Raw genomic sequence first — 22,861 nt, 5'->3', positions numbered from 1 at the left:
AAACCTTAGATGAGGTTTTCTGAGCAAGGAAGTGGAAGAGAAGCTAAGAATAAACCCCAGAACAACTCCATTCCATAAAACACGGGGTACTTCCAAGGAAATGAGATGGGCTGGAGCAGTAAAAGATAGCTGAGCAGGGAAAAACATGGAAAAGGAGAAATGAGAAGGAGTCAGCTGACCTGTGATGAAGGACCCTGCAGGCATCTGGCTGTAATTGGCGCCTGCGGCGGCCAGAGCCCCTACGGGAGCGGAGCTGAAGGCCGCCCCGTACCCCGGGGGTGTGGCGTAGGGACCCGGGGGAAAGACCTGGAATAGAGAGGGAACCCAAGTTAGAGAGTCCACAGTCTGAAAGGAAATAAGCTGAAGGGAAAACTTTAAGGACCAAACTCTAGAACTACTGAGGGGTATAACATAAGGAGACTCGAGGGTGATGAGAATACTAGAGTAAGTCGTTTTCCATGTTGTATAGGATTCCATGTAAGTATGTAAACCAACAGGGAGAATGGATTTAGAGGGGAAGGAGGTTACCGGTGTGGGGTGAGGCTCCGTGCCCTTGCTGGCCAGCCGGCTGAGGATGCTGCGCTCGGACATCTGAAGGCGGGCTGCGATGGGGGGTATTCGAGACAGCGTGGCCGGCAGGCGGGTCACGTCTGCCTTCATGTCGCTCAGCAACTCCTCCAGCTGGTTCAGAACTGGGGCCCGGGCCACGGAGAAAGAAGGGCAAGAGAGAGACAGGGAAAGGGAGAGATGGAGCCAGGAAAAGAGATGAAGAGTCAGATGGACAGATAAAGTCAGAAAAAGAGTGAGAGGACACAGATGTCAAAGAACCAGAGGAGAAGAAAATGATAGAAGTACACAGAAAAAGAGCGACTCAGTGAGTGGGTGAGTGGCAGGTAAAGAGGCAGAGAGACCAGATCATCACAGAGATAGAGGGAGAGAGAAGAAGGAAAAGAGAATACGGAGAAAAGGAGGATAGGGGAGGACATTGGAAGACATAGGGGCGGGGAGTTGTCAGAACATCCCATACTGTAAGAAGGAAGTTTTGGGGTTGGGGATGATAGGGAGGAAATAGGAGGCGTGGGGAGGTGGTAAGTGGTGTCAAAGATTTAGGGATCAAGGTTTTAATATGTTAGGGGGGAGGGAGGTTAGTGGGTCAGCATTAGGAATTAAAACAGGAATCAAAGGGTCCAGGAGTCAATTACTACATCAGATAGAATTAGATGGTTAAAGGGCTTTGGAATTTGATATTTTATGTTGAAGGTAAGAAGGTTTGGGAGGAAGGGTTGAAGGTCAAAGGGAAGTTCATGGGGTAAGGTCAGAGGGTGGGATGGTGGTAGTTTCCGCCTCGTGGGGTGAATGAGGTCTGAGGAATGTGATTTGTGGGATTGGGGATAAGGATTTTTGAGGCTCTACACAGGCCAAGGCCCCAGAGAGGGTGCTGTCGGCAGTATGGCAAGCGTGCGGGTCAGTGAAGATCTACCCTTTGGAGGGGATGGGCCACAGTCCATGGCGTTCTGGGGAGAAAGTCCCTCTTAAGCACTGATGTGAATGCTACTAGGCAAGGAGGAGAGTTGGCTGCACAAACTCTAGTGGCTAAAAGCCAGGTGGGTTAGGGTTGGGGTTAGAGGTCAGAGGGGGTTGGTTCAGAGGGTAAAGGGGTCAGGGGGTGGGAAGATTTTGAGGGGTGCGGGGTGAAGACTTACGCAGCGTTGTGGGCCCTCCCCCGCGCGGGGCCGCCGCGGCCCTTACCCTTGTGCAGTACGGCGTTGGCCGGCTTGTTCCCCGCCAGCGACTCCTTGGAGAGGTGCTGGTGGCTCTCAGCCAGGCACTCGGCCTCGGCGAAGCGGGCGTGGAGGGCCATGGCGGGGTGCGCCGGCTCCTGTGATAGGTTCAGGTAGGCCGCCCGCCGAAGCTGCTCCTCAATCACCAGCGCCTGCTCCAGGAGCTGAGGGCGGGGGAGAGGGAGTTAGGGCAGGCTCTGCCAGCAGTGGGTGAGTGGACAGTGAGCCAGACTGGAGCCCACACTGCTCTCACTGCTGACCCAGGGCATCCCCACTCCACACCAATACCGGCCCTAGCACCAACCCCGATCCAGACCACGGTCACAAACACCAGCTTACACTCCAGTCTTGGCCTCAAGCATCACCACCACCCTCAAGGTGTCAACCTTCCCTACAGTCCAACCAGATGGGGCCCACCTCTCACCCAAGCCCGTCTTCAACACGGTTCCTTTTGTTCCTCATGCCCACCTTGAATCTCCGGGCCAGAAACTTATTTTTCATCTCCAGAAAGTTCCCCTTATTGGCTTCAGTTTTAAATGGCTCATTGATAATGGCAAACTGAGCATCATTCTGGATGTCCTGCCACCGTGCATAGCCATGGCTGCCAATGAAGGAAGAGGACCATCAAGGAATTTAACAGGAATGGACCGGGCTTGATCTCCCCCAAGTGTGGCACTATGCCCCCTTCTCTGGGTGTGGACTCCTCTTCCCTGTAACTCCCCTCTCTCTAGGTTGCAAGAACCTTTTTTTTCTTGTATTTGTACCAAAGGATACAGAACAATCCCAGCCAGAAGCCAATAGTCATGTCTTCGGTGCCAGATTTCATTGAGTTTCCCCGAGGAAATAGCTGCCCGTTCCTCATTCTGCCACAGTGTGTGAAGCTCTGAAAAGGGGATGGAAGACAGATGAGGCATCAGGAATTTTCAAACCACATTCAACCCAGCAAACAGGTAGAGATGAGGGAACTGAATAGTGGTGAAGGGCAATAAGGGCTCTTTATGAGGGACAGGTCAAGGTTAGAGTAGGGTTAGGAATAAAAGTAGTTACAAACAAGGTTCAGGTTAGAATTAAGAATAAAGGCAGAGTCCATCCGGCATGGCTCAGTAGTCGAGCGTCAACCTATGAACCAGGAGGTCAGGGTTTGATTCCTGGTCAGGGCACATGGCCAGGGTGGGGCATGCAGGAGGCAGCCGATCAATGATTCTCTCTCATCATTGATGTTTCTCTCTCTCCCTCTCCCTTTCTCGCTGAAATCAATAAAAAAATACAGTAATAAATAAAGGTAGAATTAAAGACAACTTTAGAGTTAAGAGTACGGACAGTCCTTGGGTTACATTGGACTAGACTTAGGTTGTTTCGTGGTTACGTCGCCATCTCCCATTTACTTATATAAAAAAAGATTCTGTAATTTCGACCTATGTACATATGTGCTTTATGTTTTTTATTATTTATTTACCACAAGGTCAGGAATTGTTATCTTTGTTTTAATTTTTTTTACTATTTCACTTCATCACTGCTGTGTATGTGCTCCATGTGAGTGACGTACATGCTTATGTAGGTGGGTTCCGACTTACGGCGAAAATCGTGTTACATCGCGCCGTAGGAACGGATCTCCGATGTAACCCGAGGACCCACTGTACACTTAAGAAGGACTGAGGGCAAGGAGTAGAGACAGTATGTATCATTTCATTGGCAATTACTTGGAATTAAGGCCTCAGGCAAAAAGAGAAACCCCATGAGGATGAGCACATCCCAGTGAACAATAGGTGGCAGTAAGAGACACCCACCCACCTGTAAAGCCACCATCTGCAATATTGAACATGAACCGTGGCTTCTCTGCCTTCTCCTCGCGTCGCCCATTGGATCGTGGCTCGTCTCGGGGCCCAGACCGAAGCTCCCGGCCGCCTTTCACATCTTCTGCTGGGCAGAGGGGACAGAGCGCACACTGAGGAGTCTCCTTCCAGACCCCACGACTCCCTGTGCTCTGCTGGAACTTGGAGCAGCAACCCACCCAGGTGCCAGGCATTTGGTCCCCCAGACTCCACCTCCCCTGATTCCCTCAGGTTCCCAAGTGTCCAGTCCTTCCACCCATTACCTCTCTTGCCCAAATCCCCTGTTTCCCCCTCTGGCCTCTCCCTGTGTTCCTGTCCATCCAACGGCTTCTCCTCCCCCCTCTCTCCTGGCGTCGACTCTGTGGCTGTGGGAGGGGGTAAGGGACAGGAAGGGAGAATGTCACCCTCATTCCCTGAACCCAGAAGAGGGAACCCCCAAATTCTAAGCCCATCACCCCTAAGTCCATGCACCCACCTGACTTCTCTCTGTCCCCCCGGTACCCAGGTTCAGGCTCCATCTCTCCAGCTACCCCTGGCTCCTCATCCTCTAGAGGGATCTTCCTTGACTCCGGCCGTTCCCCGAGCGACAGGGCTGGGCTGGGGGCATCAGCCTGGAAGACAATGAATCTGGATGAACTGGAGGGTTCCCAGACACCTGACCTTCAAGACCGCCCTTCCTTCTCCTTAGAGGAGCCAGGTAGCCACACACCTCCGTCTCCATCTTCTCCCCAAGTTTGCTGTTCTTCTCTGGCTTCTCCTCCTGGTTTTCAGTTTCATCCTTCTCAAGTGGTGTCCTTATGCCGTCTCCTTTCTCACTTGGAGCTGGAGTAGCTACAGGGGGAAGGCAGAGTGAAGAAGGCAGAAACTCCCCACCTTGACTCCAATCCCTCTGCGTCTGGCTCCACCCGATACCGGCCTCATCTCCATCTCTCCAACTATGCGGCCCCATTACCAGGCTTAGAGGTGCAGGGACTGTTGGCAGCAGAAGCCTCGGGGGTGGTGGGAGACGTTTTGGTAGGAGAGGAGGCTCTGGAGGAGCGCTTGGAGTCAGCACTGGGGTCAGGCATCAGCTCAGGCATCGACCAGCGCCCATTGATGTGCTCAAACTCTTGTACCTGAGGGGAGAGGGAGCGTCAGACACAGGCTCTGCTTCAGGCAACGGACACCAAGGAGCTCCAGTCCCCCGTCTCATCTTGAGCCAGCCTGAGTCTGGAACTCAGCGACGCAAGACAGAGGAAGGACAGGGGCCTTTTGGTGAGGGGAAGACTGTACCTTATTTTTTAAAATAATTCTTTATTGTTGAAAGTATTACATATGTCCCTCTCTCCCCCCATTGACCCCCTCCAACCTGCCCCAGACCCAGGCCCTATCCGCCCCACTGTCTGTGTGCATGGGCCATGTGATACCTTCTTCTTGACGAGAGACATGACTCCAATGCGGGTCAATACTTGCTGGCGACTCAGGCCCTCCCGGGGGACCCCGTCGGCAAATGTTTCAGAGCCGTCTGCCCCGGGCTCACAGAGATGGCGCATGAACAAAGACACGTAGGCCCTAAGAACCACGGGGATTGAAGGTGGGTTAGAAGAGCTTTAAGAAGGACAGGGGTTACAGAACCCTAAATTCCTGAGGTGCCTCCAGGGGTCCTCCTGAGCCTCTCCAAATCCTAAACCCCCATCTGCCCCTCCCCTGTTCTTCCATTGTCTCCTTGGCTTTGGTACTTCATCCCTAGGCCCCATCAGTCAGCTCCTCATCCTTTTCACCAGCTCCCCTGCCCGGTTAATGGCCAAATAAATGTGAGGCAAGGACAGTCTAGGAGAGGCTCCTCTCGTAACCACCTCTCCCATGGGGAGGAAGCCCGGCCTCTCTACTCTCAGCTCGTCTGAGGGGAGGTGGGTCAGGCTCAGCCCACCTCCCAGGAAACCGAGCTAGGACGGTTGTACGGCAGGGAGCGTGATGGTCAGCTGAGTAAGATCACATCATATGGGGCCACGAGGAAGGACACACCCAAAGCTCTTACCCTTTCATCCAACTCTGTCCCGTATCACCCACACTCACTTGAACTCTTTCTCAGTCTTGCCCCTTAGGTCTCGCACCAGCCACTGAGTGGTGAAGGCATCCTGCGGTGGCATCCCCCAGCGCATCACCGCATTGAGGAAAGCCTTCCGCTGACGGGTGTTGAATCCCAACACCTAGGGAGAGGAGGAAGTGGGTGATGATGTCCAGGCTTCTCATTTCTTGGTCCTTTCTCCCTCAGTGACTCAATTTCCGACCCCAGCTTTCATTCTCTCCTTAGGGAACTCTGGGGCCCCTGGGCCCAGCTCTCACCTCAATGTTGCCCCCAACGCGAGCCAGCAGTGGAGGCAGTGGCTTATCTTTTTCATTCCGGAGCTGCCTCTTTGACTGTCGACGCCCTGGAGAGGGATGACCCCAGCAAGTAGATCCATTACTTCTTCCACCCCCCAGTCCTGCCAACACCCCATTCCCACAAGATAAAGAACTCAGGGAAGGCCTGTGACATGTCTGAGGCACTTCTAATTTTCTTCCAAGCACTTTCAGAACTACTAACTCAGTAGGTCTAAAAGAATCAAGTCATACTGAAAAATTACTATTAAATATTTGATGCAAGCAAGATTACTGATGGGAATGTAAAATGATGTAACCTTTCTTTATCTTTCATTTAGGCACCTAAGCCTGTGTGGTTATATACTCCAAATTTTAATAGTGGTGAGGTTAGGGATATTTCTTTCTTTCTGCTCATCTGTAATCTTTACTTTTTCTTTTTTTAAAAAAAGGCATTTATTTATATAAAAACTGGGCTTAAAGGACAATAGGAAGTGAAAGAGAAGAGATGTGGTAGAAAGTCAGGAAAGTAGATGCCACCTTCAGGACGCTCATCAAAGTCTTCATCCTCCTCCTCTGATCCCACTGAGTATTCTGACTGGTTATCTGCAAGGGGAAAGGACTCAGTGGTCAGTGATGGCTCCCTGGACAAGCCCTTTCCTCCTGGATGCCTCCCGGGGGTGCTGGATGACGGTCCGCAGTCTGACTTCAAAGCCATATGTCCTGAACCATGTCCACACACCTTGTCTCTGATCCCTCCTGAATCCTGTGTAACCCACTTTAAACAAGGACTCCTGGGTGTCCATAGGAACCCTCCACCACCACCAAATAGTTTAGATCGCTTGCAAATCCACCTGGCCTCTGGGTAGCTCCTACTGATCCTTCCTAATCCCTTTCCCCTCTAAGAAAGAAGGCCCAACTTCTAGGCCTCTCTCTCTCCTACTGAATATCCCCAGCCTCAGGCCCTTCCTCAGCACTATTTGCTTCTCAGTTCCTGCACTGGGGGGTTGGGGGGCAGTCCTCACCTTGGTCCTCTTGAGCAGCATCGTTGTAGTTAACTTGCTTGCGAACCCGCTTGCCCTTGCCGAGATTCCGGGCTAGGTCCTCCTGCTGCTGCTCATAGTGGTGCCTCAGCAGCTTTTCCCAGTAGTCAGGATCCACGTTCTCCTCCTGCTTGATGATCTCCCGTTCGATCTCCTCAATCTGCACAGCAGGAGAATGAATGCTGGCGGCTTCCCGCTCCACCCAGTCCTTCTCCCTCCTGCCTCCTAGATCTCAACTCTGCATACATCTTCTGGACACTGCATGTCTTCCTTTTCCTTATCTCTTATCTTCAATACGCTTCTCCTTGTTACCTCCCTTTCGATACCTCTCCCCTAGTGCCCTCTGCGTCCCTCCTGCTCTGACTCAGAAAGTACCCTTCCATGTGTATCAGTGCAGTGCTTTCTGTGCCTAAGTCTTTCTCCACAGTCCCATTTGACCCAGACCAAGAAGTTGTTTGTGGTTCACTACTGCTCTTTGCTGGGCACTAAGATAAAAGATCAGATTAAAAACAAGAGGAGAGGGATCCTCCTCCTTTGAGGTCCAGTAAAGGAAACCGCCCCTCAGAGTTGGCCTGGGAAAGACAGTAGCTACCTCGCCCCAGCCTCTCACCTTGTCTTCCTCCCGCACCACATACTGGGCCACCTTGAAGGAACTGAGATATTCGTTCATATTCTGCACATCAGTGTCTTCGGTTGCGTCCTGGTTTCGGTCCAGCAGCCGAGCAATGGCCTCGTTGTCGTAGTGAATCACACTGCTGTCCTCCTCCTTGTTCTCCCCTGGTGGAGACGGGGAACAGGAGGGACTCCTGAGTTCCAACCGAAATCTCGGGCAGAACTTTAAAAAGATCAAAGGAAAGCATTCCCCTCTGCTTCCCTGCCACAGGAGCTCTGGAGAAGGCCCCTTCCCTGGAAGTCAATGTAGTGATTGTTGTTTTCAACCCTACATGAAAGGAAAGCGGCCAACTTTCTCCACAGACTGAGCTGAACAGTTTTTCTTCAAGGGTTTCAGAGGAGAAGTGCTCACGGGAGAGCAGGGGCCAGTGTGAAGAAGTTGCAAAAGGAGTTCTCACCCTCGTTCTCATCCTTAAATAGTTCCTCAGTGCCAAATTTGAGGATGTCATCCAGCTCCTGCTTGGACATGGAGCCCGCCTTGGAGCCCAGTCCAGGACGCACGACCAGGTGGGTCAGCATCATCTTTCTCTTGGCCACTTGTGTGATTCGCTCTTCCACTGATGCACGAGTCACAAACCGGTAAATCATTACTTTGTTGGCCTGGCCGATTCGATGAGCGCGGCTAAAGGCCTGCAGGAGTGGGATAAAGTGAGGACGGGCCAGGGGAGTGGCAGAGGAAATGCCTCAACATGTTCAGGAAAGGAGGCCGGCAAGGAAGAGTCTTCTATCTGTCCCCCCAGAGGTTTGTTTTTGTTTGTTTTTTGTTAATCAATTCCATTGATTTTTAGGGAGAATAGGAGAGGGAAGAACACAGAGAAAAATCAATGTGAGAGAAACACATCGATTTGTTGCCTCCTGCATGAGCCCGACTAGGGCCCGGGCCGGGGAGGAGCCTGCAACCAAGGTACGTGACCTTGACTGGAATCGAACCCGGGACCCTTTGGTCTGCAGGCTGACGCTCTATCCACTGAGCCAAACTGGCTAGGGGCCCCCAGAGGTTTATTTCTGAGCCCAGAACATGACACCCTCCTCCATGAACTAAAGCCTCCTTGCCAAATGGTGCAGACGATCTAGGAGGCGAGTTCTCACCTGGATGTCATTATGAGGGTTCCAGTCAGAATCGAAGATGATGACAGTGTCTGCAGTGGCCAGATTGATGCCCAAGCCCCCAGCTCGGGTGGACAGGAGGAAGCAGAATTGTTGGGCCCCGGGAGCTAGGAGGTGTGAATCAGGAGATAAGGCTTTTCTTGTAGCCAGCAATTCAGTCTACCTGTTCCTAGATATTCCCTGACTACAAACAACCATGTCCCCAACTCAAAAGCCCAAGGGGCTTATATACTCCCAGAAAAGGCCCCTCCCAGCCCAGGGACCTATGCACTGGTTTCTCAGGCCTCGCACACAGTGGGACCAAGGCATCTCCCGCTTACCATTGAATCTATCAATGGCCTCCTGCCTCAGGGCACCAGTGATGCCACCATCGATGCGCTCATACTTGTAGCCTTCGTAGTCTAAGAAATCCTCTAGCAAGTCTAACATTTTGGTCATCTAGAGCAAGGGAAAAGAAGAGTCCAGAATGAGGAGGTAGTGAGGTGTGCCCTGGCTGTTCTGACTATCCCTTTACTTTCCCTCAACCCCAGTCTTTACCCTTGTCTCCCTGCACTCCCATGCTCCCCTGGTGCTGCTTCCCCCAGGCCCCCTCTCATTCCACATTCTTGTCATAATTTCTTCTTGATTTCAGATCATGTCTCCTAAGGCAGAGACTCTTCTCTGAGACCCACGAAAAGTTTTCAAAGAAATCTATAAATCCCCTAAAAACCTGTATACAACTGTTTAATTGTGCAGCTTTTCTGGAGAGTGGACCCATAGCTTTCATAAGATTTCCAAAAGGTCTGCCTCTCCTCCCCTCTCCAATAAGGTTAAGAAATAGAAATAGCTACCAGCCCCCCAGAGACCTCCTTGAAGAGGCAGACGGTTCACCCTCCCCTTCTCTCCATGAGGCTTAAAAGAAATGGACTACAATTTCCAAAGAACAGGGACCAGGGCCCAAGAGGAACTTAGCTATACCAGAAACCTAAGGGTGCAATCTCCTAATCTCTCATACCACGGCAGGCACAGGAAGGGGGTAAGGGATTAGTCTGATGGTGAGAATGGAGTACAGGCTGGGTCACCTGTGAGAAGATGAGTACTCTGTGTCCTTGCTCCTTCAGCTTCCGCAGCATCTTCTGCAGCAGCATGAGCTTCCCAGACGACTTAATAAGTGCCCCACCCTCATAAGCCCCGCTGGGGAGTTTTGGGGACTCCTGTACAAGAGGGAGAAAGGAGGAGAGGATAAGGAAACATACCCCTATATTCTAACTGTGCCTAGGAAAGCTAGAAGCCCAAATCCAGCCTCCACACCTTTAAAATTCCCACTCCTCTCAGAAATCCAGTCCCAGCTTCAGCCCTGTGCTCAACACCTCCCACTGTTAGAAAGCCAGGCATGTACTCATCAGTTCCCAGCTCTTGTACCTACCATAGCAGCCACAGGAAAGAGGTATGGATGGTTGCAGCACTTCTTAAGATCCATCATGATGTTAAGCAGTGACACTTGGTTCCCACCGCCTCGTGAATTCAAGGCCTCAAAATTTCGAGTCAGGATATACTTGTAGTATTTCCTGAAGACCGGGGTAGAGGGCAGAGAAGAGGCACAATAAAATAAATGATTATGACGGGGCACTTGGTCACCAGCTCTCGGAAAGCTGCCAACAAATGCCCAACGCCGGCCCAGGTGACCCGCCTTGCGTCTCACTTCTGCATGGGGCTCAGCTCCACTCGAACGATGAGCTCGGTCTTGGCCGGCATGTTCTTAAAGACGTCGGCCTTGAGCCTCCGAAGCATGTGTGGCCCCAGCAAGTCATGCAGTTTTTTAATCTGGTCTTCTTTGGATATGTCTGCAAACTCCTCCAGGAAGCCCTCCAGGTTGCTAGTAGCCAGGAGGAGATGTGAACAGCTGTCAGGTTCTTTGCCTCTGAACCCAAGCTCTATTCTTCACTTCAGATGAACCCTCCACCCACTTGTTTTAGCCCCCGCACCCCTCATTTCTGCAGACTACCCGAAGCAGCTACTTACTTAAACCTTTCTGGGGTGAGGAAGTTCAGCAGATGAAAAAGCTCTTCCAGATTATTTTGCAGTGGAGTCCCTGTTAGCAGTAACTTGTGATCTATCTTGTAGCCATTGAGGACCCTGAAAAACTAGAAAATGGGACAAGAAGACAGGAGAGTGGACCCATCAGTGGCAAATGGTTGGCTCACAGTGTCAACCTTTCCTGCCTCCAGCTTCCATTCCCTCCAGGACCAGAGGCTCCAAGTCCCTAGTTCTCACCCTCTTCCAACCTGGACTTGTCCCAGACGTTCTCCGGCACCTTGCCTCCTGGACTACAGAGAAGCCCCTGGTACTTAGTATTTTAGGGTTAAGGCAGGTCGGAGTCCACACTTCAAGCGTCTGAGGCCTGAGCGTCGCACTCACCTTGGACTGGTTGTTCTTGAGTCGATGGGCCTCATCCACCACGAGGCAGGCCCAGCGGATGGAGCCAAGTGCTGCCTGATCAATGGTGATCAACTCATACGATGTCAGGAGAACATGGAACTTCACCTGTGCCTCCCTCTGCCAACACAACATTATCCATTCGGCTGCCACCCGACACCCCCATTTCCTACCAGGGCACCCTGTCCTGACCATGACTGCCAAAGGGACTCAGTTACCCTGTCCTCCAACTTTGGCTCCATGCAGGGATCACTGAACATGGCCCCCAAACTTGCACCACATGTCCAGTATGGACAGATCCATGTACACCCCTGGAAGTACCTACTACATCTCCAGGGCAGGAATACAGACGTGAGGGTGTGTAAAGGAGGAAGAAGCTGAGTGAGGAATAAAGATACTAAAATCCTGGTTGGTGCAAAGAAATGAGAGATTTGAGGTCTAAGAGGATATGAAGCAGAGGGGCTTACCTTCATCTTAAAAGCTTTCTTGCCGCCTTTGATGGCATTATCTTCAAAGGAAAACTCATTCTCACGAATGATGGCCCGGCTGTCCTTGTCACCCGTGTATGTCACCACATAAAACTTGGGTGCCCACATCTGGAACTCCCGCTCCCAATTAATGATGGTAGAGAGCGGGGCACTCACCAGGAAGGGACCCTTTGTGTGGCCCTGGGAGTAGAGGGTAGGGGGGATCATTAGTCTAGGTTGTATACCCCAGTCCTCTGCCTGTCACCCCCCACCCCCCGCCCTCATCCTCCATTCCCTCATTCCCCAGGCCAGGGTAGGCCTCAGCCTGGCTTCCCCCTCAGGAACCCCAGAATTCAGCACCTCCTTATAGAGTGAGTAGAGGAAGACGATGGTTTGTATGGTCTTGCCCAGCCCCATCTCATCAGCCAGAATGGTGTCGGTGCCCTGGGCCCATGAGAAACGTAGCCAATTCAACCCTTCCAGCTGATACATGTGCAGTGTGCCTCCCGTGGCTGTGATAAACCGTGGCTGAGTCTCATATTTCACTGTAGGCTGTAGAGTTAAGAAGTCAAAAAGCTCAAGGAAACTGTCAGCTGTCTTGGTCTCCTCCTCTGCCCTCCTCCCTGGCACTGGTACCAAGTTGGGTCACAATTCCCTTTACCATAGCCAGAGCTCATGGAAGTTCTAGTCTTTAGTCCCTCCCGCTCATTCCTTAAAACAACACCCAGCAGCACTGTGGGGAAGGAAGCTGGTGGAAGAGTCCTACGTGCTTCTGTCTCTAGTGGCTCTCTCTCTCTCTTATGTCAAAATTCCCAGCCACTCCTGGGGCAAGACTGAATACTGAAGAAAGAGCTACTATTCAAAGGAGCTGTTGAAACTCTGGGAAGTTCTGTCAGTGGCCTCTGGGAAATGTTCAATCACCATGGCTCCAGAACTGACAGAAAAGCCAAGAGAGAGGACTTACGTCGTTAGTAGGAGAATTGGGAGGCCCGTCACCCTGCAGCTCCTTCTTCTTCTTCTTGTACTTCCGGGGCTGCGCGGGGTCCTCTCCCATAATGAGTTCTCTGGGAAAAGAGTGGGTCCTGAGTGAGGCCTGGTTCTTGGTACCCCCACTCTTCGGAACTCATCCCAGACCTATCTCCCACTTCCCATAATCTACGTATTCTCCCATTTCCTTTCTCCCAGGCTTTGTACCCCCACCCTTAGAGTTCACCTCTACAGCTAACTCTCCTTACCCCTGAGCATCCTCTTTCTCATCGCTCAGGCTAAATCATATTTCTATTCCACACACTGCCTCTTCACCAACCCCACCCCAAACAACCTAACCCAGGTTCCCAATGTCCTAAATTCTAGATTAGGTCTGTCCCTACTGTACCTCATTTTATGCTAAAGGTTTAGCTTTATGCCTCCAACCTCAGACTCCCTCTAACTCATGACATAGCTCCCTTACCGGTGTCTCCAGTAGCTTTGCTTATGGTCTTCATATTCGGGGATATTCATTTCATCTTCCTCCCACGTGGACTGGTCATATGGCAAGTCCCTCCATTTTACTAAATAGTGGTAATTTCCCTTTTTATCCACACTGTGGGACAGGAGGAGAAAAATAATATGGATCACAAGTGGGAAAAAATCATAATAAACACAATTATCAGCAAACATGCATAATTAGTTACTTAATCCACAATGTTGGCCACTAAAAGGGAATTCAGAATGGCTGAAATACTACCTTAACTTTTTCAGAATGGCTTCCTAAAAATCAACTATCAAAAAGCACCCCTGGGGCCCTCGCTAGTTTGGTGCAGTGGATAGAGTGTCGGCCTTGGGACGGAAGGGTCTCAGGTTCAATTCCGGTCGAAGACACATACCTTGGTTGCAGGATAGATCCCGGCCCTGGCTGGGGAATGTGTGGGAGGCAACCAATTGATGTGTCTCTCTCACATCGATGTTTCTCTTTGTCTCTCCACTTCCCGTCTACTCTCTCTATATACCAATGAGAAAAATATTCTCTGGTGAGGATTAACAACAACACAAAAACCCACCCCTGGGCTTCATTATCACTTGTTCATCCAATCAGTATTTACTAAGCATCTACTATATGCCAGGCACTGGTGAGTCAGGAGTGAACAGAAGAGACAAATGATTCTATTCTCATGGAGCTCATATTCTACTAGGGAAGGCAACAATGAAACAGAAAAATAAATTATAGCACTAGGCAGTAATAAGTACTATGAAGAAAGAAATACTAAAAGCACTGTATTTAGTAGAAATACTAAAAACATGTTTTTCATGTTTTGCTTTCATGCCCTGATCCCCAGACGCACGTGTCATTTCCTGTGCTATTGGAGATTAAAGGAAGCAACGGCAAAAAGTCAGTGCTGGCTGGGCTTTCCCCCGGAGTCTTTCATCCCCACAGAGGAAACAAGGACAGAAGGCTGGGGCTGCAGCAGGAGTTATTCAGATAGATTAATTATTTGGTTAATTACAAATGCTAACATGCGGCCATACTTCCAACAAGAAGGGCGGCATATCCCAGGGCCAAGGCCTTCCCAGGGACCGAGAGTTCACCTGTGATTGATGATACGGTGGACCGTCATCCACTCTGGCTTGATGCCAAAACGGTAATATTTCTCCTCCATCTCAGCGTAGTGCGGATCTTTCACCTTGCGCTTGTCACTCTTCCCATCATCCTCACCAGAGCCATAGTCCAGGGGTGGGGGCTCATCCATGTCATTCTTCCGTTGGTAGTTTCGGTACATTACCAAGTGGAAGATTTCCAGCTGATGGGGCACAGAGGATGGTGGGGAAGAGACAACCCTATCATCCCAGGGAACAAAGGGAAGAAGGAAGATGCCACCAGGGGAAGCGCATGGAAAAGGGAGCGATGAGAGAGATGGGATGCGACACACAAATTAAAGCGAAAGCAGGAGAATACAATGAAGCAGAACAGAGTCAGGATGTGTGTGGGGATGTAATAAGCAAAGGAGGCAGGGAGTAGGTTTATTAAGATCGAGACTATAGCCCGGCCAGCGGGCTCAGTGGTTTAGCATCGACTATGAACCAGGAGGTTTGATTCCCGGTCTGGACATATGCCTTGGTTGCGGGCTCAATCCCCACCCAGTCTAGGGCATGCAGGAGGCAGCTGATCGATGATTTTCTCTCACCACTGATGTTCTGTCTCTCTCTCCCTTTCCCTTCCTCTCTGAAACCAATAAAAACATATTTTAAAAAAATTGAGAATATAGGTAAAACACGGTTAAAGTTAGATAAGAGATGGGATTAAGGAAGACTATGTTATATCTGAGGGAAGAAATCTAATAAAAACTGAGAGAAATGCCAAAACCGGTTTGGCTCAGTGGATGGAGCGTCGGCCTGCGGACTGAAGGGTCCCAGGTTCGATTCCGGTCAAGGGCATGTACCTCGGTTGCGGGGTGTGCAGAAGGCAGCTGATTAAAGGAAGGAGATTAAAGGAAGCAACGGCAAAAAGTCAGTGCTGGCTGGGGGCAGCTGATCAATGTTTCTCTCTCATTGATGTTTCTAACTCTCTATCCCTCTCCCTTCCTCTCTGTAAAAAATCAATAAAATATATTAAAAACAAAACAAAACTGAGAGAAAGGACTAGAGACCAAGAATACCACATTTGCAAACTAAGAAAGTAGGTATGGTGTGAGGGCCTAAGGCTTGATGTGAGGGAAAGCAAAATCTGTGTATTTGGAAGAACAGAAAATAGAGGGGTGAGAGAGAGAATTGCAGCAAATGGGGTCACAGGACAGAGGGCAAGGAAAGGCCCTTGTACCTGAAGCTCCTTGGCCCAGGAGCAGTGCCAGTAGGACAGTCCTACCCACTTGACAAAGAACTCTCGCTCTGATCTGCCTTGAAGAGGACGAGGAGGTGGGGCATCTGGATTCCCATCTACCTGTGGGGGGGCCGGCGCTGCCACGGGCGGTTCCCCCCACCGCCAATGCAGGATCTTCTGCACACGGCCTTTCAGCATGGGGCACTTCAGGATGGACACACACGAGGAAAGAAAAAGGCAGAAAGAGCCCATCATTAGAGTCGCAGAAGGATCCCACCAGGGAATCTCGGGCTAGGTGTGGGGGAGAGCAGAGGAAGAGCTAAACGTTTGGGACCCAGAGATGGGACAGGAGTCAGGGCTGACAGTAAACGCTGAGAGATGGGTCCACTCACTGTGCATCGGGGACACAGCCATTCACCGTTGGGGATGTCAGGCAGGGGTGGGTTTAGACAATGAATGTGGTAGGAGGAGATGCAAGCGTCACAGCACAAGAGCTCCCCACCATCCTTGCACACACGGCAGTACTCCATGTGGTCGTCTTCTTCCTCCTTCTCCCCTTCTTCCTCTCCCTCCTCTTCATACTCCTCCTCCTCTTCCTTGGCCTCCCACTGTACCCCCTCCTTCTCCTGGGAGGCCAAGGACAGACACAGACACAGACAGGAGAAAGGGAATAGGCGTGAGATTGGAAGGTAGAGGCAAGGACAGGCACCTAAGTCCCAGAAGTGCCTGGAAGACGGGTGGGAACAGACACAGGATGTCCCAGTTTCTAAAAATGTTGATTTGGGGAGCAAGGGATGGGGAGAGAAACAGGCTAGAATCCTGGTCACTTAACCATGTTACTGAGAAGGCCGGGCCTCTGGGCATGGGAAGAGGACAACGGAAACCACGGAGGAAAAGACAGGAGGTCCCTGGATGCTGGCACCAGGTACTCACACAGTGGGGGCAGCTCCATTTGCCCTCAGGAGCCCGGTCAAGCTCAGGATCAAGGCAGACGAGGTGGTAGGCACGGGGGCAGGTGTCGCACAGAATAATTTCCCCACCCTGCTGGCACACCTCACAGTAATCCTGGTGATCCGTCTCGTAGCCATCAACCTCCTCCTCCCCGGCCACTGCAGGACAGCCCAGGACTGTCATATACCCCCGTGGAGGCAAAGGAACAGAGAAAGAAAGAGGGATTGGGGAGGGGGGGGGGAGAGAGAGAGAGAGAAGGGTTGAATACAGAATTCAAAATTGAAAATAAGAAAGACAATGAAGGAATGAAAGGAAAGCAAATTGACAAGGTCACACACAACTGACAGCCCTTACCCTTCTTCTTCTTTCTCCCTGGCCGGCCTCTCTTTAGTTTCTTGGTGCGGACAGGGCCATCAGGACGGCCTGAGGCACTGTGGACACTGCCACTATCCAGGTCTGACTCCTCAGCCTCTGGTTCAGGGCCCTCGTCACTCTGAAAAACATACTGCCCATAGCCCCATGGCTGTCAGAGAGGGTGACTTGATTTTACTTCCCTCCCCAGGCCTCTGGCTCCCACTTCAGCTTCCCTCATAGACCCCTGTGTCTGGACACCTGCCCCCCCCCGCCCCGCCCCAAACCTTGACACCCTGAAGGCGTACAGTGAGCAGGGAAGGGCTACTCACTGAGCCTTTCTTCCTCTTGCCACCCAGAAGCCCTAGTTTGATTTTGAGCGGTGTCATCTTCTTTCCACGAAGCTTCTTGCGTCCGTCAGGCACTCGGGGGCTCTTACTCCGCCTCTTATGGCCGGGACCTGGATGAGGAGTGGCAATGAGGAAGGAGAAGCAGAGGTCATGACCTCCTGGGATAACAGAGGTCACAGGGATCCTTTCTGTGGGTTCTGATTTCAGGGAGCACCCTTCCTGGAGAACACTTCTCCTGCAGCAATCAGGACTGAGAGGACAAAAGAGTTCTAGACTATAATTTGAGGACATGTGGCTTGGAGGGTGGGGTGACAGTTGTTCAGAGAGGGTTTCTCACCTTTGCCCTCTTTGGTTTTGGCTCTTCGGATGGGTGGGGGTTGGATATCAGCAGCAGGTGGGAGTGGAAGGGCAGGGGATCCGGAAGGTGCTATGGGGGTGGCCGATGAGACAGCAGCTGACACCTGCTCAGCTACAGCTGCGGCTGCTGCAGCCGCTGCTGCTGCCACAGCTGCTGCCGACCCCTTGAAGGGGTTATTGGCACTGAACTCTCTCCACTTGGCCCCAAGGATGGTCATCATCTTCGACATTGGGATCTTAGGATTCTTCTTAGCAATTAGGGGCCTGTAAACATACAAGCAGAAGACTCCGACCTTTTACAGATGTTCTGGGAAGATTGCCAATTCCCCTTATCAACTACGTCTATGTACAAGCTAGGATTCCTGAGTGGCGACAGTATGTCCTATTAAGAATAACATCAACTTGAAAATAAATAAAAAGTTTAAAGAAAATGGTTAAATAAGACAGAAAAGGTATTTTAAAAAATAGAAAAAGCAAAATAAAATTTAAATGCACAGAAGATAAGGATAAAACAAAAATGATATAAAAATGCTTTACTTTTGAATATTACTTTACATTTCATAAAATACTTTCATATACATTACACCTTTTTTGTTGTTGTTAATCCTCACCTAGGACATTTTTCCATTGATTATTTTAAAGAGAGCGTGGAAGGGAGGGAGGAGTCAGAGAAACATCAATGTGAGAGACACACACACCGATTGGTTGCCTCCCGCATGCACCCCAACCAGGGCCTGGGATCGAGCCTGCAACTGAGGTATGTGTCCTTGACCAGAATCGAACCTGGGACCTTCAGTCTGCAGGCCAACGCTCTATCCACTGAGCCAAACTGGCTATGGCCATCACACCTTATTTTATCTTCACAATAATACTAGGCGTTGCTATGATTCTCTGAATTTTCTAATAAGTTCCATGAGCCCTGATGAAGGATCCCATCAGGTGGAGTCTGACGGGCCACACTCTTGCAGGGATATGGGTGACTGTCTGCAGCAGTGAGGTAGGTGAGACAATAGTGCTTAGTAACAGCCGCCAGGTATTGAATGCTCCCTAGGAGCCAGGCACCGACTGTACTGAGCTTTCCATTCATTATCCCATCAAATCAGGACAAGACCCCTGTGAGGCACACACTATGACACCCCTATTTTACAGATGTGTAACTTGCCAGGATACGCGGACCTGAACCTCAGCAGGCTGCCTCCAGCGCATTAAGCTGCTATGTTAAAGTGCCTGCTCCCTAAACGGCATCTCTGCTATACTCTACTTTACGTGGGAGCCACAGAAGCTCAGGTCCTGCTGCTAGCAATGCATCCTCCATTATGACTGGGGCCTAAAGTAGGGGCAGAGGACCGGACAACTGAGCAAAGAATATGGAGGCATGCTGATGCTCTCTCTCAGCTGCCGTCTAGAGAGAAGTCATCCAGGAGAAACTGGAACCCTTGTCAGTCCTCACTGTGCTTTGTCACTAGAGCATTTTCTAACCTGGTGCTGGAATTGTGACACTCCCCCACCTGTGAAGGGCTCCTGACTCGTTGGATCCTTAGAAGTCTAGGAATTCCCTAAAATTACATTGGAATTTTGTGTGTGTGTGTGCGTGCTGTGAATTTCTTTGGGGATCAGTTTCTTAGCTTTTATCAGATTTCAGAGGGGCCAGGGCCTCCCCCAAATAAGAAGTGTCTATTCTCGCGGACTCCCCAGTCCCACCGCACCTCATGAACTGGCTAAAGGCTTTGTAGTTGGTAAGTGTGTGGTAATCCTCCTCCGAGAACACATGCTCCACGTCCTCCAGGCCCCAGGTGAGGAGCAGAGTTGCTGATGACTTCTGCTCTACCTGCTGGGAGACACCAGGCTTCAGTGAGGCTGAGTTGGTGCTTCTCCAGGCCCCAGCCTAGGCCCAGGGAAGCTGGTGGGTCCTACCTACCGGCCCACCAGCTTCCCTGGGTGTATGCTTCATGCCCCCATTCTCCAGCCCAATCTCCCCCTTCCCCCATTGTAGCCTCTCCATTTAGCAAACAGCCCCCTCTGGGGTTCTCCCTCCTCACCTGCCTTTACTACTCATTTCTCCCCTTACTCCCTAACTGTACTCACCTTGGGTCCACCGTCTCCCTCCCCTTTTTTCCGCCGCTTCGTCTTCTTCTCCTTTTTCTCTCGGTGCTTCCGTCTCCGCTTCCGACCTGGTCCAGTTCCATATTCACTGCCTCCACTCTCCGACTTCTCCCGGTACTCATCTCGCTCAGAGCCAAATTCCTCTTCACTGTCCTAAGGGAGAGAAATAAAAATAACATTTCCTCAGCCCTCCCATGTGCCAGGAACTGTTTGTGGCACATAATACATAGTCTCTTTTAACCTTCACGACAATCCTATGAGACAGTAACTAATCTATTTGTATCCACGTCTGTGTTGTGTGTGTTTCTGCGGATGAGGAAACTGAGGCACAGAGAGCTAAATAAATTGCCCAGGAAGACAGAGGACTGCTAGGCTCCAAATTCACGCAGTCTACCTCCTGAACCTGCGCTTTCAACTGCTTCTCTCTGTTGCTAAGGCAAGTTACCTAGAAAACTAGGCTCTTCCCTGTTTGTAGTAAGTGCAGTTAGGGTCCCAGATACATGAGATCCAGGCCAGCAAGAGGTGCGGGGAGGTTGGCGGTGTGTGTGTGTCGGGGGGGGGGATAAGGGGGGGTAAGACAGGACCAGAAACAATTTAGGCCTCTGGGAATGGGTCTCCGGAGCCTTACTGTAGAGACAGAAGCCTTTAACACTTACAAGCTTCTTGCGTTTTCGGGGTTTTCCTGGCTTGTTCTCCTTCTGCTTCTTGGGTCCTCGCTTTCTCTTCTTCACACCCAATGCTGAAGGCAGCAGTCGAATGTCATCCTTATCTTTGGAGCAGAGAATAACAGAAAAACCTAAGCTTCTAGGTTCCCGGTCTATGCAGCCCTTGACCTCACCCTTCCTAACTTCCTTGGTTCCTACTTCCCACTCTCTAGGAACTCCAGCGTTAACTCCTCCGAACCTTGACTCTTTTCACTGGATGCAAACAGTCTTTTAAGTACTCTGGGATGCTCTGGTTCTGAATGGGAGGTCAAGGGTCAGAAGGAAAGAGCAGCCAAACCACTCCCTTCTCTCCCCTCCTACTAACAAGGGACCAGGCTCTAGGTCATGGGCTCCGACTGTGGCAGGTCCTTTCAGTCGCCGCCAGGGCTCCTCCTGCCTTCCAGAACCTCACTTAGCCAGCTGGCATCCTGCCCAGGAACTGGGGAAGCCATGCCCAGCTGCTGGCCTGGCCCGACCCCAGCACTTGGAGTGGGGAGACACAAGCTGGCAGCTTCCTAGGCCAGATGCTGAGAAGGGAGAGCCAAAGGTGGACACCTGGGTTCTCACTCTAACACCCTGGGGCCCTTCACATCCTTTTTGTGAAGAGGGAGGCCTCTATATTCCTGCAGATGATCACTCAGCCTTCTGTCACCCCAACACAGCCCTGGAGGAAAAGAAATTATCAGCTGGCACTTTCACTTCTGGCCCCCAGGTTCATAGTTTCTGGCTCCTTCATCATACCCTAACCCTACAGTAGAAAGCATCCACAATTATCTGAATACTAGAGGCCGATCAGGGCCTTCTGGCTGCTGGCTGGGGCCTTTCTTCATTCTGCGTCACCCCCTGGTGGTCAGCACAAGTCATAGCTAGCAATCGAACTCCTGGTGAACTCCCGAGGGGACACTTTGCATAATATATATATATATAGGTAGATAGACAGACTAGAGGCCTGGTGCACGAATTTGTGCACCAGTGGGGTCCCTTGGCCTGGCCTGAGGGATCGGGCCGAAACCGGCTCTCTGACATCCCCCGAGGGGTCCTGGATTGTGAGAGGGTACAGGCCAGGCCGAGGGACCCCACCAGTGCATGACTGGGGCCGGGGAGGAATGCAGGAGGTTGGCCAGCCGGGGAGGGACCACGGGAGGGTTCCAGGGCATGTCCGGCCCCTCTCACTCAGTCCCGATTGGCCAGACCCCAGCAGCAAGTTAACCTACCAGTCAGAGCGTCTGCCCCATAGTGGTCAGTGCACATCATAGCGAGCGGTTGGGCTGCCTTAGCATATCATTAGCATATTATGCTCTGATTGGTTGAACAGCTGACCAGACGACCGGACACTTAACATATTCGGCTTTTATTATGTAGGATTCCTTCTCCTCCTCAGCAGCCTGGAATCTGCCTTCAAATCTATTTCTATATCCCTGCTCCCTTTGGGAACTCTAGGGCCCTATTCTTTGTCCCTTAGTCTCACCCTTCATTTCTAAATTTAGTTCCAGACATCCTGACCATTCATAAATAAACAGTATAGGAGACCCAGACAAAGATATAGACACAGACACACCCTGCATCTATACTATCACATGCACACGCAACACTCATACTTACAAGCATACAGAGGATAGCCTGTACCTGCTTTCAGCAGGGCTACTAGGCCCCTGACTTTCTCTCCCAATGTCTGTCAGAGAGGCCAGGGCTGGTTCTTCCTTGATTTCCCCCTGCCCCATTCCCCATGACCCCTGCCAGCCTGTGGAGGCTTAGGAGACAGAGTTACTCCATGCAGAGGAAGACACTGCTGCCACACATACATGGAGCCCTGATTGGCTTCGCTCCCACAGCAAGCATTAGGCTAACCAGCCAGACCTGTCTTGGTGGGCAGCGGCGGCTGTGGCTGTGGCAGTGGCTGTGGCGGTGGCTGTGGCGGTGGCTGTGGCTGTGCTGGAGAGAACCAGCGCTTGGCCCAGCCCCTTGCTCCAGGACACACAATCCTTCCTCCCACAACAGCCAAGGGAAAAGTAGCCACAATTAACACTGGAGGCCTCCGTTTCCATCGCCTCAGAATCCCTTCAATGCTGTTCTTCCTAACTCCTGGATCCCGTGTCCTCTCCTGCAGGAAGACACCCTAGGAATGGGGGAGGGGGGTCTGCAGAAAGCTCCCGACCCTCCCGGGGATGGGGGGAGGGGGGGGGCAGAGTGAAAATTGTAATAGGGAATAGGAAGTCAGTAAGACGCCAGGCCTCAGCAGTCAGCTCTCCCTAACCCCGGGGACGGAGATTAATAGGAACATGGAAACGGGGCTGCGGGGAGAGTGGCAAGAGCCGGCCAACTGGCTGAGGACCAGGGACACCGCCTGGGTCGCCACCAGCTGGGGGCGGGGCCGGCCCTGGGACCTCGCCGCCCTAAGTCCAATCCCCACCCCAGGAGGTTTCCGGACTTCGGAAGAGACGGCGGTGGGGAGAGGCTAGGTAGCGGCGTGGCTAGGAAAGGAAAGGAAAGGAAAGGAAAGGGAGGGCAGTGAGGCAAATCTAACCCCAACCTCGGTCTCACCAGCCACTCAAAGCTGGCCTGGAGCCCAGACTCTCCCACAGCCCGATCGCGGGA

General features: G+C 51.5%; 1 protein-coding gene across 3 annotated transcripts in view; it reads right to left on the bottom strand.

Annotated features, from left to right (window-relative positions):
* CHD3 (chromodomain helicase DNA binding protein 3) overlaps nt 1–22,847 on the bottom strand; it is a 24,754-nt gene extending 1,907 nt beyond the window's left edge. Inside the window, exons 1-39 of one of the 3 annotated variants that reach the window (XM_006761662.2) lie at nt 22,797–22,847; nt 20,219–20,331; nt 19,545–19,715; nt 19,166–19,290; nt 17,440–17,723; nt 17,085–17,212; nt 16,756–16,906; nt 16,384–16,577; nt 15,843–16,076; nt 15,451–15,654; nt 14,223–14,434; nt 13,108–13,239; nt 12,622–12,721; nt 12,018–12,209; nt 11,658–11,858; nt 11,173–11,310; nt 10,777–10,898; nt 10,457–10,630; nt 10,181–10,322; nt 9,837–9,968; nt 9,096–9,213; nt 8,758–8,882; nt 8,067–8,298; nt 7,607–7,773; nt 6,979–7,156; nt 6,494–6,559; nt 5,939–6,024; nt 5,669–5,802; nt 5,020–5,164; nt 4,566–4,728; nt 4,323–4,444; nt 4,089–4,224; nt 3,877–3,978; nt 3,573–3,698; nt 2,556–2,664; nt 2,250–2,382; nt 1,750–1,945; nt 529–692; nt 180–306 (exon numbers count right to left, since the gene is read on the bottom strand). In XM_006761662.2, coding sequence (XP_006761725.1) covers nt 180–306; nt 529–692; nt 1,750–1,945; nt 2,250–2,382; nt 2,556–2,664; nt 3,573–3,698; nt 3,877–3,978; nt 4,089–4,224; nt 4,323–4,444; nt 4,566–4,728; nt 5,020–5,164; nt 5,669–5,802; nt 5,939–6,024; nt 6,494–6,559; nt 6,979–7,156; nt 7,607–7,773; nt 8,067–8,298; nt 8,758–8,882; nt 9,096–9,213; nt 9,837–9,968; nt 10,181–10,322; nt 10,457–10,630; nt 10,777–10,898; nt 11,173–11,310; nt 11,658–11,858; nt 12,018–12,209; nt 12,622–12,721; nt 13,108–13,239; nt 14,223–14,434; nt 15,451–15,654; nt 15,843–16,076; nt 16,384–16,577; nt 16,756–16,906; nt 17,085–17,212; nt 17,440–17,723; nt 19,166–19,170 — 5,374 coding nt within the window. In that variant the 5' untranslated portion in view covers nt 19,171–19,290; nt 19,545–19,715; nt 20,219–20,331; nt 22,797–22,847. The remainder of the gene's footprint in view (nt 1–179; nt 307–528; nt 693–1,749; nt 1,946–2,249; nt 2,383–2,555; nt 2,665–3,572; nt 3,699–3,876; nt 3,979–4,088; nt 4,225–4,322; nt 4,445–4,565; nt 4,729–5,019; nt 5,165–5,668; nt 5,803–5,938; nt 6,025–6,493; nt 6,560–6,978; nt 7,157–7,606; nt 7,774–8,066; nt 8,299–8,757; nt 8,883–9,095; nt 9,214–9,836; nt 9,969–10,180; nt 10,323–10,456; nt 10,631–10,776; nt 10,899–11,172; nt 11,311–11,657; nt 11,859–12,017; nt 12,210–12,621; nt 12,722–13,107; nt 13,240–14,222; nt 14,435–15,450; nt 15,655–15,842; nt 16,077–16,383; nt 16,578–16,755; nt 16,907–17,084; nt 17,213–17,439; nt 17,724–19,165; nt 19,291–19,544; nt 19,716–20,218; nt 20,332–22,796) is intronic. The other 2 variants (XM_015562580.1, XM_015562581.1) reach the window with 2 other exon arrangements.
* Nucleotides 22,848–22,861: the final 14 nt, after the last annotated feature.

The sequence above is a fragment of the Myotis davidii genome, unplaced genomic scaffold (genome assembly GCF_000327345.1).
Source record: "Myotis davidii unplaced genomic scaffold, ASM32734v1 scaffold37, whole genome shotgun sequence".
Taxonomy (NCBI): domain Eukaryota; kingdom Metazoa; phylum Chordata; class Mammalia; order Chiroptera; family Vespertilionidae; genus Myotis; species Myotis davidii.
The sequence above is the reverse complement of the archived record's forward strand: the minus strand, read 5'-3'. Positions and strand labels throughout refer to the sequence as shown.